The following is a 12,384-nucleotide window of genomic DNA, read 5'->3' on the forward strand; positions in this document are numbered from 1 at the left end:
GGCTGACCGGATGGATGAATTAAATGCAAACACAGGCAGATTCCTGCATCCCAGAGAGCCTGCCCCTCAAGGCTGCACCGGGAGATAGGCAGTGACCTGGCTCCAGGTTTTTTTTGTTCATTTGTTTTTGTTTTTAATTCTTTATTGTTTAAAGTATTACATATGTCTCCTTTTTTCCCCATTGACCTCTCCCCGGCCAGCCCCCCCCCCGCCCCCCACAGCACATGCCCTCACCCCCTAGTGTCTGTGTCCACTGGTTATGCTTATATCATGCATACACTTCCTTTGGTTGATCTCTCACTGCACCCCTCCCCTCCCTGCTCCTCCCCTGCCTTCCCTCTGAAGTTTGAAGGCTCCAGGTTCTAGGTGTAGCCCTGCTGGCTTGGGAGAAACCAGATGGTAAGTCACCCTGCCAGTGTGTGTCTCCGCAGCAGATGCAGGCAGGGCTCCTTCCCCACATTCGGGAAGAAGATGGCTCTCACAAGCCACGCATTAATCTCCCCGCTTAATATGGAGCACAGGCTCTGGAAAAGAGTCAAGTGAGACCCCATTCCTCTGCATTATTTGGAAGAATGATGAGAATGCTCGGCCTACATCCCATCTCTTTTCATTTGCAGCTACTGAATTACCTGCTGGCTCACCTCATCTTTCTATTTAAAATGAGCAATAAAATATACGCTGGACCATTTACTGCCTCCAATACTTCTGCACACACCATCTAGGTTGAGGTCAAGACACGCTTCAGTTCTTTGTCCCTCCTAGTCTTCTCTCACACTGCTCTCCTCTGGGAATGCTCTTCTGCCACCTGCAGGGAGTCTGGCTACCTACCGAGGCTTATTAGATCGTGTGTCACCTCTTCCAAGAAGCCTTCCCTAATTTCCCCCAGTAGGAAGGCTCTCTCCTCCTTCTCAACTCTTAGACCATCTTCTCCACCTTATCCATGTCACTCTGATTACAGGCTGCCTTTGTTAATCTATGAACACATATTTTTCCTAATAAGCTAATGATAGTTCATATTTATTGATTACTCACTACGAGCTAGGCACCATTCTAAACAGGTCACATGTGCTGGCTAATTTAAATCTCACAAGGATCCCATTAAATACATAGTATGGTCATCATTTTACAAACGAGGAAGCGGAGGTCCAGGGAGGTTAAGTCACTTGCTCCAGGCCACATAGCCAGCTGGTGGCAGAACCAGGCTTCTAACCCAGGTGGTCTGGCTTCAGCCCCAAACCCAAAGCCCCACTGCCTCCTTCAATGGACCACACTTCCCCCAGGTTGACTGGTGCCACACACTGAGAAGCATCCAGCTCAGTCTCTCTCTGGATGGTTTACTGAGCATGGGGACAGGAGACGGTGTTCAAAGAATGCTTGTGAAGTGAGCAGTTTCATCTCCAGTCTGTGAGTGTGCACCACTGTTCCCAGTAATTTGCTTCCCCTTCCAGGGGACACCCTGCCTCTTACCATGTGGCCCACAGGGCCTCCCTGCAGAGGGCTGTACTCCCTCCCTCAACCCCAATCAATGTTTAGCTTGGACCTGTGACTTGCTTTAACCAGTGGGATGTGAGCAGAAGTGACGATGTCACCACAGAGCAGACACTTGCATAGTCATTGCAAGGTTCAGCCGGCATTCTTTTCTCTGAGCCACCAAAGTGGTGCGTCCTAGACAGGAGTGAGTGCAGAGGACAGGTGGAGCAGAGCCACAGACAGCCCATGCCGGACCTGCCACATGGACAAGACAGAAATCTTTACCACTGTCAGGAGGCTGAGAGGATTACTACAGGACAACTCAGTGAATGTTGAGACATGGTGTCTGCTTATAACGAGGAATCACAAGGGATCCTATGACAATGACAATGATGGACTAAGTAGACAACAGATAAATTTCTCCCTGCTTCCCAGTTTTATCCCAGCCTATGGTCTCACCCTCTTTTCCAACCACCCCTTTTCCATTCTTCCAGGAGCCCCAGAGGAATCAGGCACCCACCTCCCAGACTCTAACCACTCCTGACCTCAATGCAGGTCCTAAGTATCCCTAGGGTTCAGCGTGTGACCTACCAGCCAGCTGTGAATTCCACGTGGGCATCAAAGAAGCCAGTGACCTGGCCGGTGGCCGCCTTCCAGCCCTCGATGCGCGCTCGGATCAGGCCCTCCCGTTTTTGGTTGCGCACCACCTTCACCAGCCCCGGGTAGCGTTTGTGGACGTACTCCTCTAAGGGGGCCTTCAGCTCCTCTGTAAATGACAAAACACAAGATGGTCCATGACATGTCATCTCAAATGTGTGTCCAACCCACTGAGATGCAGACAAGACGTTCAGGAAATGGAGATTGCAGAAAAGTTTGCGTGTTGGTCATTTTAGTAGAAAATTGTGACAACCCAGTCAGTGTGAGTCAGAAGACATCTGTGACACAGCAGCCCGGGACAGCAATGTACTTCCAGCAGCCGAGCTGTACACCTGGACGGAAGTGAGGCCCAGCTTTTAGAACCCACGGCTGCAGGCTGGCAGGTGTCCTCTGAGGTTTATTTTCTTTGTGGCCCACAGCCCTTCCCTGGCCAGCATTCCTGTCCTCCCATTGTCCCCTGGTCCTGCTTATCAACTGCTATATGGGCATTTCCACCTGCACATACACTGGTTTTTATAGGAAACACCCCAAGGGGTCCAGACACATAGTGATGCACCAGAGGCAATGTTAACAGGGTTGGTGCTTTGGTCTTAGGATGGAAAGGAAATCTTTGCCCGGTAATGAGCATGCTGCCACGGGCAGAAGCAGTGCTCACAGAGATTACACACATCTCCTTCTGCACGAGCAGGCAGTGTAAAGGGCTTAATTTCTATGACCTAATTTAAACCTTACAGCAACCCCAGGAAGTTGCCATATTAATTCCACTAATTATTAACCTAGATGAATTCTACTTCACAAATTAAGAGACAGTCTCAGGGATGCTAACCTGTCCCAAGGTTGCACACCTAGTAATGGAAGGGTTGAAACACAGGCCAAATGGGCCCAACTCCACAGACTTAAAGGTTGATACCTTTATGGACATAACCATCACCAAATGGAGGAGGCAAATGGAATTTTTGAAAAAGCTGGAAGAGCAATACTTAATACTAGATAAAACAAAGGCTATCACAAGAGACAAAGAAGAATATTTCATATATAATAGCCAAGATATGGAAGCAACTGAAGTATCCGTTGATAGACAATTGAATAAAGATGTGGTACATGTACACAATGGAACACTACTCAGCCATGAAAAAGAATTAAATCTTACATTTGCAACAACATGGATGGACCTAGATGGCATTAATGCTAAGTGAAATAAGTCAGAGAAAGACAATTACCATATAATTTTACTGATAGGTGGAATCTGAAAAACAAAATAAACGAACAAACAAAATGGAAAAGGACTCATAGATACAGAGAAAAAACTGATGGTTGCCAGATAAGAGAAAGTTGAAAAAGATAAAGAGATTAAGAAGTACAAATTAGTAGTTACGCTATACCTTGGGGATGTAAAGTACAGCACAGGGAATACAGTCAATAATATTGTAATAACTATGTGTGACGCCAGGTGGGTACTAGACTTATTGGGGAAAAACTTCATAAATTATGTAAATGTCTAACCACTATGCTATACACCTAAAACTAATATAATATTGAATGTTAAATGTAATTGAAAAGTAAAAATATACAATTTCAAACAAACAAACAAACAAAGGAGATTGTGGACACATACAGAGCCCCCAGGGACATGCACACAGAGGACAGACCACGTGAGGACACAGTGAGAAGGCAGCTACCTGCAAACCAAGAAGAGAGGCTTTAGGAGAAACCTTGCCGACACCTTGATCTTGGCTGGACTTCCAGCTTCCCGAAATATGAGAAAATAAATTCTGTTAAGACACCCAGTCTGTGGTACTTGCTATGGCAGTCCTAGCAGACTAATACAGATATTTGTTTAGAAAGGAGAAAAAGCTGGAGCCTGGGTGGGAGGTGGCAGACACCTCTAACGAGGCATAGCATGTGGTTGGGAGTCAGACTGCCTTGGTTTCAGAACCAAGTGCTAACACTTGTTACCCGGTAACCCTGGGCAATTTAGACAGTCAATTTATGCCTCCGTTTTCTCATCTACAGAAGGGGAACCTCATAGGGTTGTGGTGAGCATTAAACAAATTAATATACATAGATGTCTAGAATTATCCCTGGCATCTGGCATCACGTACATGCTCAACATTGAGAAGCCGGTCTTAGTGATTATTTTCACTCTAGGAAGGGTTAGGACACAAGAACAGAGATTCCAGAGCAGCCCAGGTCACCTGAGGAAGCTGTGTCTAAGATGGAAAAATAGGCCTATACGCTAGAACAGTGGTCTCAAACCAGAGGGCACATCAGCATTCCGGGAGGTGTTGGGACAGATTGCTGACCCCTCCCCCACAGCTTCATTTTCAAAGGTCTAGTGTGGAGCCTGAGTGTTTCTGTTTCTAAGTGGACCCAGGAGTGTCCATGCTTTCTATGGGAACCACTTTGAGAACCACTGAGCTGGAAGTCCATAGTACCATCTTGGCACACAGCATGCCCTCTGTGGGTTTTCTAGGTGGGTGACATCTTTGCCCTCATCCAAGAGTTGTTAAGGATGCTGGTGGAGAAGCCAGGCTGTGGGGACCCTCTGTTTCTTCACTCACCATGAATTGGAAGGATAACCAAGTAACTGGGACTGGGGTGGCCCAAAGAATGTCCAGCTTCTAGAAACCATCTACTACAAGTTGGCTGGCTTTTTCTGTGTTAAATTTCTTGGAACAGTAATACTAGCAAGAAGGTTAGGAGGCCATACCTAACCCGTTTGGTTTTTCCTTTTTCCCCCATGCGCACTGGGGACAAAAGGACACGCCATGGGAGGAGGCAAGGAACCACACATGGGCACAGCACCCATAGGAGGGTTCGCCCATATCGCAGGAACCTGGGAATCTCCGTAAGTTCAGAGAGAACATTCTGAATGCTGAGCACTCAACACCACACCTGGGGACCCACACCTGTTAACCCTTAGCTGCCAGGCGACCTGGGACCGAGTTTTGGCTCTGCCCAGTAACTGGATGTCAGCTCTTGGCCATGACAGTCACCGTGACCAAGTGTCAAGTGTTCTCCTCATTGGTTTAGTGGTTGTGACTGAGACGTCAGGAGAGAGAGCGGGCCGGGCAGGCATTTATAAGTTTGTCAAAAGAGAAAGTGGGTGACACCAGCTTCACCCTGACATGCTTCAGATACATATTGTTCCACATGCAACTGAAGTGATGACCTATGGGATTCTGAGGGAGATGTCACCCTGTCGGAAGCCACCCATTGTCCTCACTAGCAGAGAGGTGTGGACAAGGAACCCGGAAGGCTGGTCAACCTTGGAAGCTCTGAAAGGTCGGAGCCAACCACCCACTATCTAGTTGAGACAATGGTAGCTGAAGCAACTCCCACACTTTAATCTTATGTAAATCCTTGCTGATTGGCTATTACTGGCTATAGGTGGATCCCAAACCTTAATAAAAGGGATAGAAAGGCCAGAGCAGGGTGTAGTCCTCCCCCTTGAGGTGGGCTTCCACCTGGCCCCCAATATCGCCAAATTAATATTTTCTAGTCTCTTTCATTTGTGTGCAGCCTCCTCCAGAACCTGAACCCTGAACCTGAACCCTGAACCACGTGGGTCGTGGGGGGACACTCGCAACTGGAGCCCAAACTTGGGTTCCTACAAACTGGTATCCCAACTCGGGACGTGAAAGGGGTTTTCTACATCACCCTGCCACTAGCAGGGTTCAAAAGCAAGTGACAGTGAGCAGGCTTTTCTTCCCAGCCCCTGCATGTGACTCAGCACCCCAGAAGGTAATGGGTTGGACCCCTGCCCATACTCAACATCAACTCTGACACAAGTACTCTGTCAAGATGCTTACAATAAAATGCAGGCAGGGAGACAAGTTCAAAGAGTTGGAATATTCAGTATTACAAGGGAAACAGAGCAAAGGTCAAAGGGGAAAAATGCCTGTTGGAAGGAAAGTGCTATGAGGGGTCACAGAAGGAGAAATTATTTTGGTTGGCAGTGTTCATGGAGAAGGTAGTGTTTGAGTTAAGCAGAGGTTTGAACATGTGCTCTCACTATTCCAGACCACAGACATAATCAAAAGACATGAGCATTGAATTGGATCTATAGAATCACCAGTGTCTGGGTGATTGGGAAGATGCCATTAATTAGAAAAGAGGGGGGGAAAAGAGAAGTTGAAGAACAAGTTGAGTTCACCTGGGTGAAGCCCCGCAGACATTCAGGGGTGGCCTGCTGAACTGAAAGAATGGTCCAGAGGTGAGGAGGAAAGGCACAGAGCATCAGGGACACAGTGATGAGAGATGTCGGCCCATAAGAGGGTGAGAGTCCAGGAGAGAGTGAAGAAGACTAGAACTGTACTCTGGAAACATGTGTACTGAGGAGGCAGGAAGACAAGCTAGAGGATCAGATGGGCTAGAAACAGCATCAAAGAGGCAGAATCATATCAAGGGTAGAGTTTACAAAAGGAGGATATGTGCATTCATTTCACAAATATGTACAGAGAGGCCATATGGCTGAAAAATGACACCATTTTTATTCTCAGAGTTACTCCACGTCCAATGTCAGGAAAATCAAAATGCATTAGAGAAAATGAGAGTTGAGATGGACCACTAATTTAAGCAAATAGGAGGTTCCTAATGGGACCAGTGAGAAAAAAGAATTCCCTTCGGGATGCATCTGGGCCCTGTGGGAGGAGAGGATGAGTAGACAGCTCAGGTGAGTCTTCCAGAAAGACTGGTCCTGATGGACAGGACGGTGACAGCCTGAGGGCATTGGTGTGCTGAGATTTGAAAATTGCCTTAAAGTGAGAGAACCCACCCGTTAACCAAGTAAAAACAAGGCCCCAGGCTCACCAGGGAAGGAAACAAATCCCCAAATGTCACACTTAACAAATGAACCCATTCTAAGACATTACAATAACAGTAAGAAAAACACTTTACCTAAGAAATGTCATCCTTAACAAATGAACCCATTCTACCACATTACAATAACAGTAAGAAAAACATTTTACAGAAGATTTTTCTCCCTGACAAACTCAGAGAGGAAAACAGAAACTCATTTCTGCAAAAATAAATGTTTACCTTCCAGTGTTACAAAATCCAATACTAAATTGGTCGAGAGCCATTTGGGAATCCTTGTGTGTTATACGTTTTGGTAAATAGCATTTGGGGAGGTCAACAGGGAAGAAGCATTACTGCCTGTGATCAGAAGGGACCGGGAGGGAGATAAATCTGCTCCTTAACAATAAAAGAAACACCCGTCATCAGGCTCAAGGAGTACACATTGACAACAAGAAAGTTACAAACAGAACTAAAGCAAAAAAAAAACCAAACAAACAAACAAACACATTATTGTGGCCTGGCCAGCGTAGCTCAGTGGTTGAGTGTTGACCTATGAACCAAGAGGTTACGGTTCCATTCCCAGTTGTGGCACATGTCCGGGTTGTGGACGCCAATCAATAATTCTCTCTCATCATTGATGTTTCTATCTCTCCCTTCCTCTCTGAAAGCAATAAAAATATTTTTTTTAAAAAAACACATTATTATGGAATTATATTTAGATCTCGCACTTGGAGTGATGTAAGAGAATAAACCATCAGTCCAGAACCTTATCTCTAAGCCCCGCTCAGAAGCAAGTGCTGACCTAGCAGACTTATCTCCACCTGCTCCCCCAAACCATTGCATGAACCTCCGGGCCACACAGGCCTGGGCTTGCAAGTGGCCATGCCACCTCGGGTTGGGCCATGTCTGTATCCCTCAACCCTCACAGTTATCATGTCTTGGCGATGAGACTTATTGAATGTTCTAATTCTCCCGCAAGGTATGGCAACTTGGCACAAATCAACCTAAGTTAGATGAGTGTTTCTCAAACTTGAACCTGCACCGGCCTCACCAGCAGATCAGGAGTGTGACCCAAGAATTTGCATTTTTAAAAGTTCCAAAGGGCTGCTGCTGCTGCTGTTCTGATGACCTCATTCTGAGTCTCTCTGGCTTAGAGTTGGCTCCTGACCCAGCCCCATATGCAGTGAATCAGCCCCTGTGTGCAGAAGAGGGCTCATCCTAACCGAGCAGCTGTGCCAGAACCCCAGGGTTCTGTGCCACTGCCTGTGACCGGAAGGGATTGGGAGGGAGATATTTCTCTTACTGTTATTGTAATGTCTCTGCTTTTCCACTACCTGGGCCTTCTTGTCCTGCCTTGACTGCAAGATTGAGCCCCATGGGAGATGACCCCAATCTACATAATGAGGGTCTTTCTTGCCATTTCCAGCTGGCTACCCCTGCATGGAACACCCTCACAATTAGGTTAGTCCCCTGACTAGGACCCCATATGATCCTGGCGTCTGCTCTCACTCTCCCTATTGTTCTTACTACTGCTGCTACTGCTACAATTCTACCAATATTACTTCTGCCACCATCAGTGCCCATGTCACCACCACAGGCATTCATTTCCAACCCTTGTCCCTGCCTGCCATTGCTGAGGTTTGGGCATGCTGCTAGCTGGGAATGCACAGGTTGTGACAAATAGGACAAGAAAATAGCACACATAGCACATTCCAATTAAAAACAAAAAACACCTGCCTCAAAGCCAGTGTTGCTCAGAGTGCGGTCCCAACCTGGGAATTAGCTGGGACCTTGTGAAAATGCAGGTTTTCAAGACTATCTTAAGAATTTCTAAGTTAGTGGGCAGTAGTGGGGTTGACCAGCACTTCTGACAATTCTCACACAACCCCAAAGCTTCTCAAAGCATTGGTTGATTTTTTTTTTTTATTATTGCTTTTACTGGGGTCACAAATACTCAACCAGAAACTTACTATTTTGCCCATTTTAAAGTCTACAAATTCAGGGGCGTGCAGTGCATTCACAGTCTGGTGCAACCATGACCACTGTCTGATTCCAGAACCTTGTCATCACCCCAAACGGAAGCCCTGCACCCAGTAAGCAGTCAGCGTCCATTTCCCGCCCCCCTCTCAGCCCCTGGCAACCACTAATCTGCTTCCCATCTCTATGAATTTGCCTCCTCTCCATATTTCATAAAAATAGAATCATACAATATGTGGCTTTTGTGTCTGTAAGTCCTAGTCAGTTCATAAGGTGGAGTGGAAGAGGTAAAGCAAAGTTTTGGGGTGAGTTTAAACCCCTAGGCCTTGCTGAAGATCTGAGTCCATATTCCCTTGCCAGTTAGCTTCTCTGATCCCCATTGTGGTTGTTGATTCCTGACCTCCGCTAACCAGATAACCACCATGGGGATCAGAGAAGCCAACTCCCAAAGCCCTCCCCCCCTCAACTCAGTGAGGGGGTTCTGACCTCTCTGAGGGGAGGATTCAGACCTGTGTTCATCCCTCACCCCCAGCTCCTGGCTCCCAGCTTGGGGACCGGAAGATCAGAAAAAACAGGGTCTGCAACACAGTTTGAGCACAGACATTAGTCACAATGCTCTACATTTCCACGGTGTCTTTTTAAACAAGTTATATAAAATATTCAATATTGGCTACTTGTGAGAATGATGCCATTAGAAAGAACACAAAAATAGACTTAAAACACCTGGATTTTCAGGTATGCCTGAGAATATCTTTATGCTTGCAATAACAACAAACAAAATGCATGAAAGTATCCATACAAAGGTCAGTAATGAATTTTTAAGTTATCTTTTAGTCAGACAGAGAAAGATAAGCACTGTATGATCTCATGTGTGACCTAAAAAAATTGAACCTGTAAAACAGAGTCAAATGGTGGTTACCAGGGGATGGGGTGGAAATAAGATTGATGGTGCTTAAGGCTACAAGCTTATAACATCCTATCTAATAAAGACAGAATATGCAAATTGACCATCACTCCATGACAAAGATGGCAGAGCCCACAGCCAATAAGGAGGGAATATGCAAATTGACACGAAAAAGATGGCGGTGGCCTAGCCAGGCCTCTGGGCAGCATGCACACACAGGTACGGAGCGGCTGGGGTGGGGCGGGACGCCTGCTATGAGGGAGGAGTCGGGGGTGAAGGGAGCTACAGGAGGGTGGCAGGGCCAGAGGGAAGGTGGAAGGCGGCTCCAGCCAGAGCGAAGGCCTGGGTCCTGGGTGTTGGAGGGAAGCCGGTGCCGGCAGTCAGGGGAAGGAAGGCCTATTCTTGCACGAATCTTTGTGCATCGGGCCTCTAGTGTAGTAAATAAGCCACAGAGATCTAATGCACAGTACAATAAATATAGACAGTAATATTGCACAGACTGGTCCCCGACTTACAATGGCTGGACTTAGAAGTTTTTTACTTTTGATGGTACAACAGCATATTTCTTATTTTGAATTTTGATCTTTTCCTGAACTGGTGATATGCAGTATGATACTGTCTCCTTATGCTAGGCAGAGCAGTGAGCACAGCTCCCATTCAGTCACATGATCACAAGGTAAACATCCGAAGCTCCATACTGTGTTGCCAATGTTTTTTGGATATTGTGTTCTGAGCATGTTTAAGATGGGCTGGGCTACGCTGTGATGTTTGGTAGGTTGTGTGTATTAAATGCATTTGTGACTGAGGATGTTTTCAACTTACAATGGGTTTATAGGGCTGTCACTCCACTGTAAGTGAAGGAACATCTGTAATGTGGTAACTATCGCTACATCAGCCATCACATTACAATATATAAATGTGTCCAAGTAAGACACTGTGCACCTTAAATTTACACAGTGTAACACGTCAAGTATATTCAATTAAAGATTTTAAGTTAAAAAAATTAGCTTTTAAAATTAAAAAAGGGAAGGTGGAGAAACCTGGTGCATATCCTGGTCTTGCCACCTCTGGGTTTCTCACCTGCCAAACAGAGCTAGAAAGATCCAGAAATTGAGGCAGGCTTTGTGGGACCTGAAGTGTATACGATTTGGAGGAGCTTCTTTAATGAAAAGAAAAAAAAAATCTCTCTTCTGTAAATCCTACAAAAACAAATGCACATGGTAACGCATCGTGAGGCCCCTCTCCCCACCCCCTGGAGGGCTCAAAGGGGCCCCAACCATAAGCTTTGGCATCAGTTATCAGTGTCATGACCACTGCACCCTGGTGAGGCTCACTTCCCGGATGCCAAGTTCCTTTTATGCTGACAGTCACTCCTTTTCAGCCATGTTCAATACTATGCCCATCTGTATCAAAAATGAAATATTTATATCCTAGAACTGCTAACCAAGCTGACTCAAAATGTCAGCTAATCATGAGATGCTCCAAAAACACTCTTTGGATTAGTTCCCCGTTCATCTTTAACCAGACGGTAATCTATCCTGCAAACACACAGCATTCCGCAATGTTGTTTTAACTTTCACTGAGTCCTAATTAAGTGCCACTTACTGTGGTGACCCCTTGACCTATGTCAACTCTTTTTACCCTCCTAACAACTCTGTGAGGTAAGGGGTAGCATTAGCCCCATTTTATGGATGAGGACGCTGAGGCATAGAGAGGATGAATACCTTGCAGAAAGCTTGTCAGTGGCGTGCCTGCGCTCCTTGTCATTCTGCCTCTGATTCCTGTGGATGCGATGATTGTGATATCTGAAGATGTTTGTCCGCTCACGTGGAATTGCACCTTGTGTCCAGGCTAGGCCCTGGCCACTTACTCAGTGGTTAGAGCATCGGCCCGAGGACCCAAGGGTCACGGGTTCCATTCCCTATCAAGGCTACGTACCTCTCTGTTCAATCCCGGCCCCAGTGGGTACCCTTGGGAAGCAACCAATTGATGTGTCTCTCACATCAATGTTTTTCTTTCTCTCTTCTCCCTCCCTTCCACTCTCTCTAATAATCAATAGAAAAAATATCCTCAGGTGAGGACTTAAAAAAATAATAAGAAGAAGAAGGCCGGACCGAGGCTTCTCCTGCAATGGCTCTCTGTCATTCTGAGGCATCCACACTGCTGCTCTGGCCTCGGCACACACATCTATCTACCTTTCTAGGCAGCTGTCCTAGGACAGTGGTCAGCCCTGTCCAGAGAAGGAACCCACTGGCTGAAGGAGGGGCTCAAAAAAAGTGGGCATCCAGGAGGACCGGCTAGCTTCCAACTCCTCCAGGCAGCCCACCAAACTCTGAAGGGACAGCAGCCATACAAGAGCCCTGGTTCCCCGCTGCTGCATGGGCGTCTGGCTCTGGAAAATTCTGGCCTTTAACAATAGGGATGGAGAGGAAGTACACGTGTGAAAATGCAGAATGGAATAACACGGAAGGCAGCCATAGTGAATATCTTATTCTCTGAGCATCTCTCAGCTTTGTGGATTAAATAATGCTTGTTCTGACTATGGGAACAAAAAGAGGTGAGAACAAGAAACTTCA

At 46.4% G+C, this 12,384-nt stretch overlaps 1 protein-coding gene across 2 annotated transcripts in view; it reads right to left on the bottom strand.

Annotated features, from left to right (window-relative positions):
* GALNT17 (polypeptide N-acetylgalactosaminyltransferase 17) overlaps positions 1-12,384 on the bottom strand; it is a 415,865-nt gene that overhangs the window by 188,795 nt on the left and 214,686 nt on the right. For both annotated transcript variants that reach the window (XM_079796078.1, XM_079796079.1), the window contains one exon: positions 2,062-2,236. In XM_079796078.1, the coding sequence (XP_079652204.1) occupies positions 2,062-2,236 (175 nt within the window). The remainder of the gene's footprint in view (positions 1-2,061; positions 2,237-12,384) is intronic.

This window comes from Cnephaeus nilssonii, assembly GCF_951640355.1.
Source record: "Cnephaeus nilssonii genome assembly, chromosome: 2".
Classification (NCBI taxonomy): Eukaryota; Metazoa; Chordata; class Mammalia; order Chiroptera; family Vespertilionidae; genus Cnephaeus; species Cnephaeus nilssonii.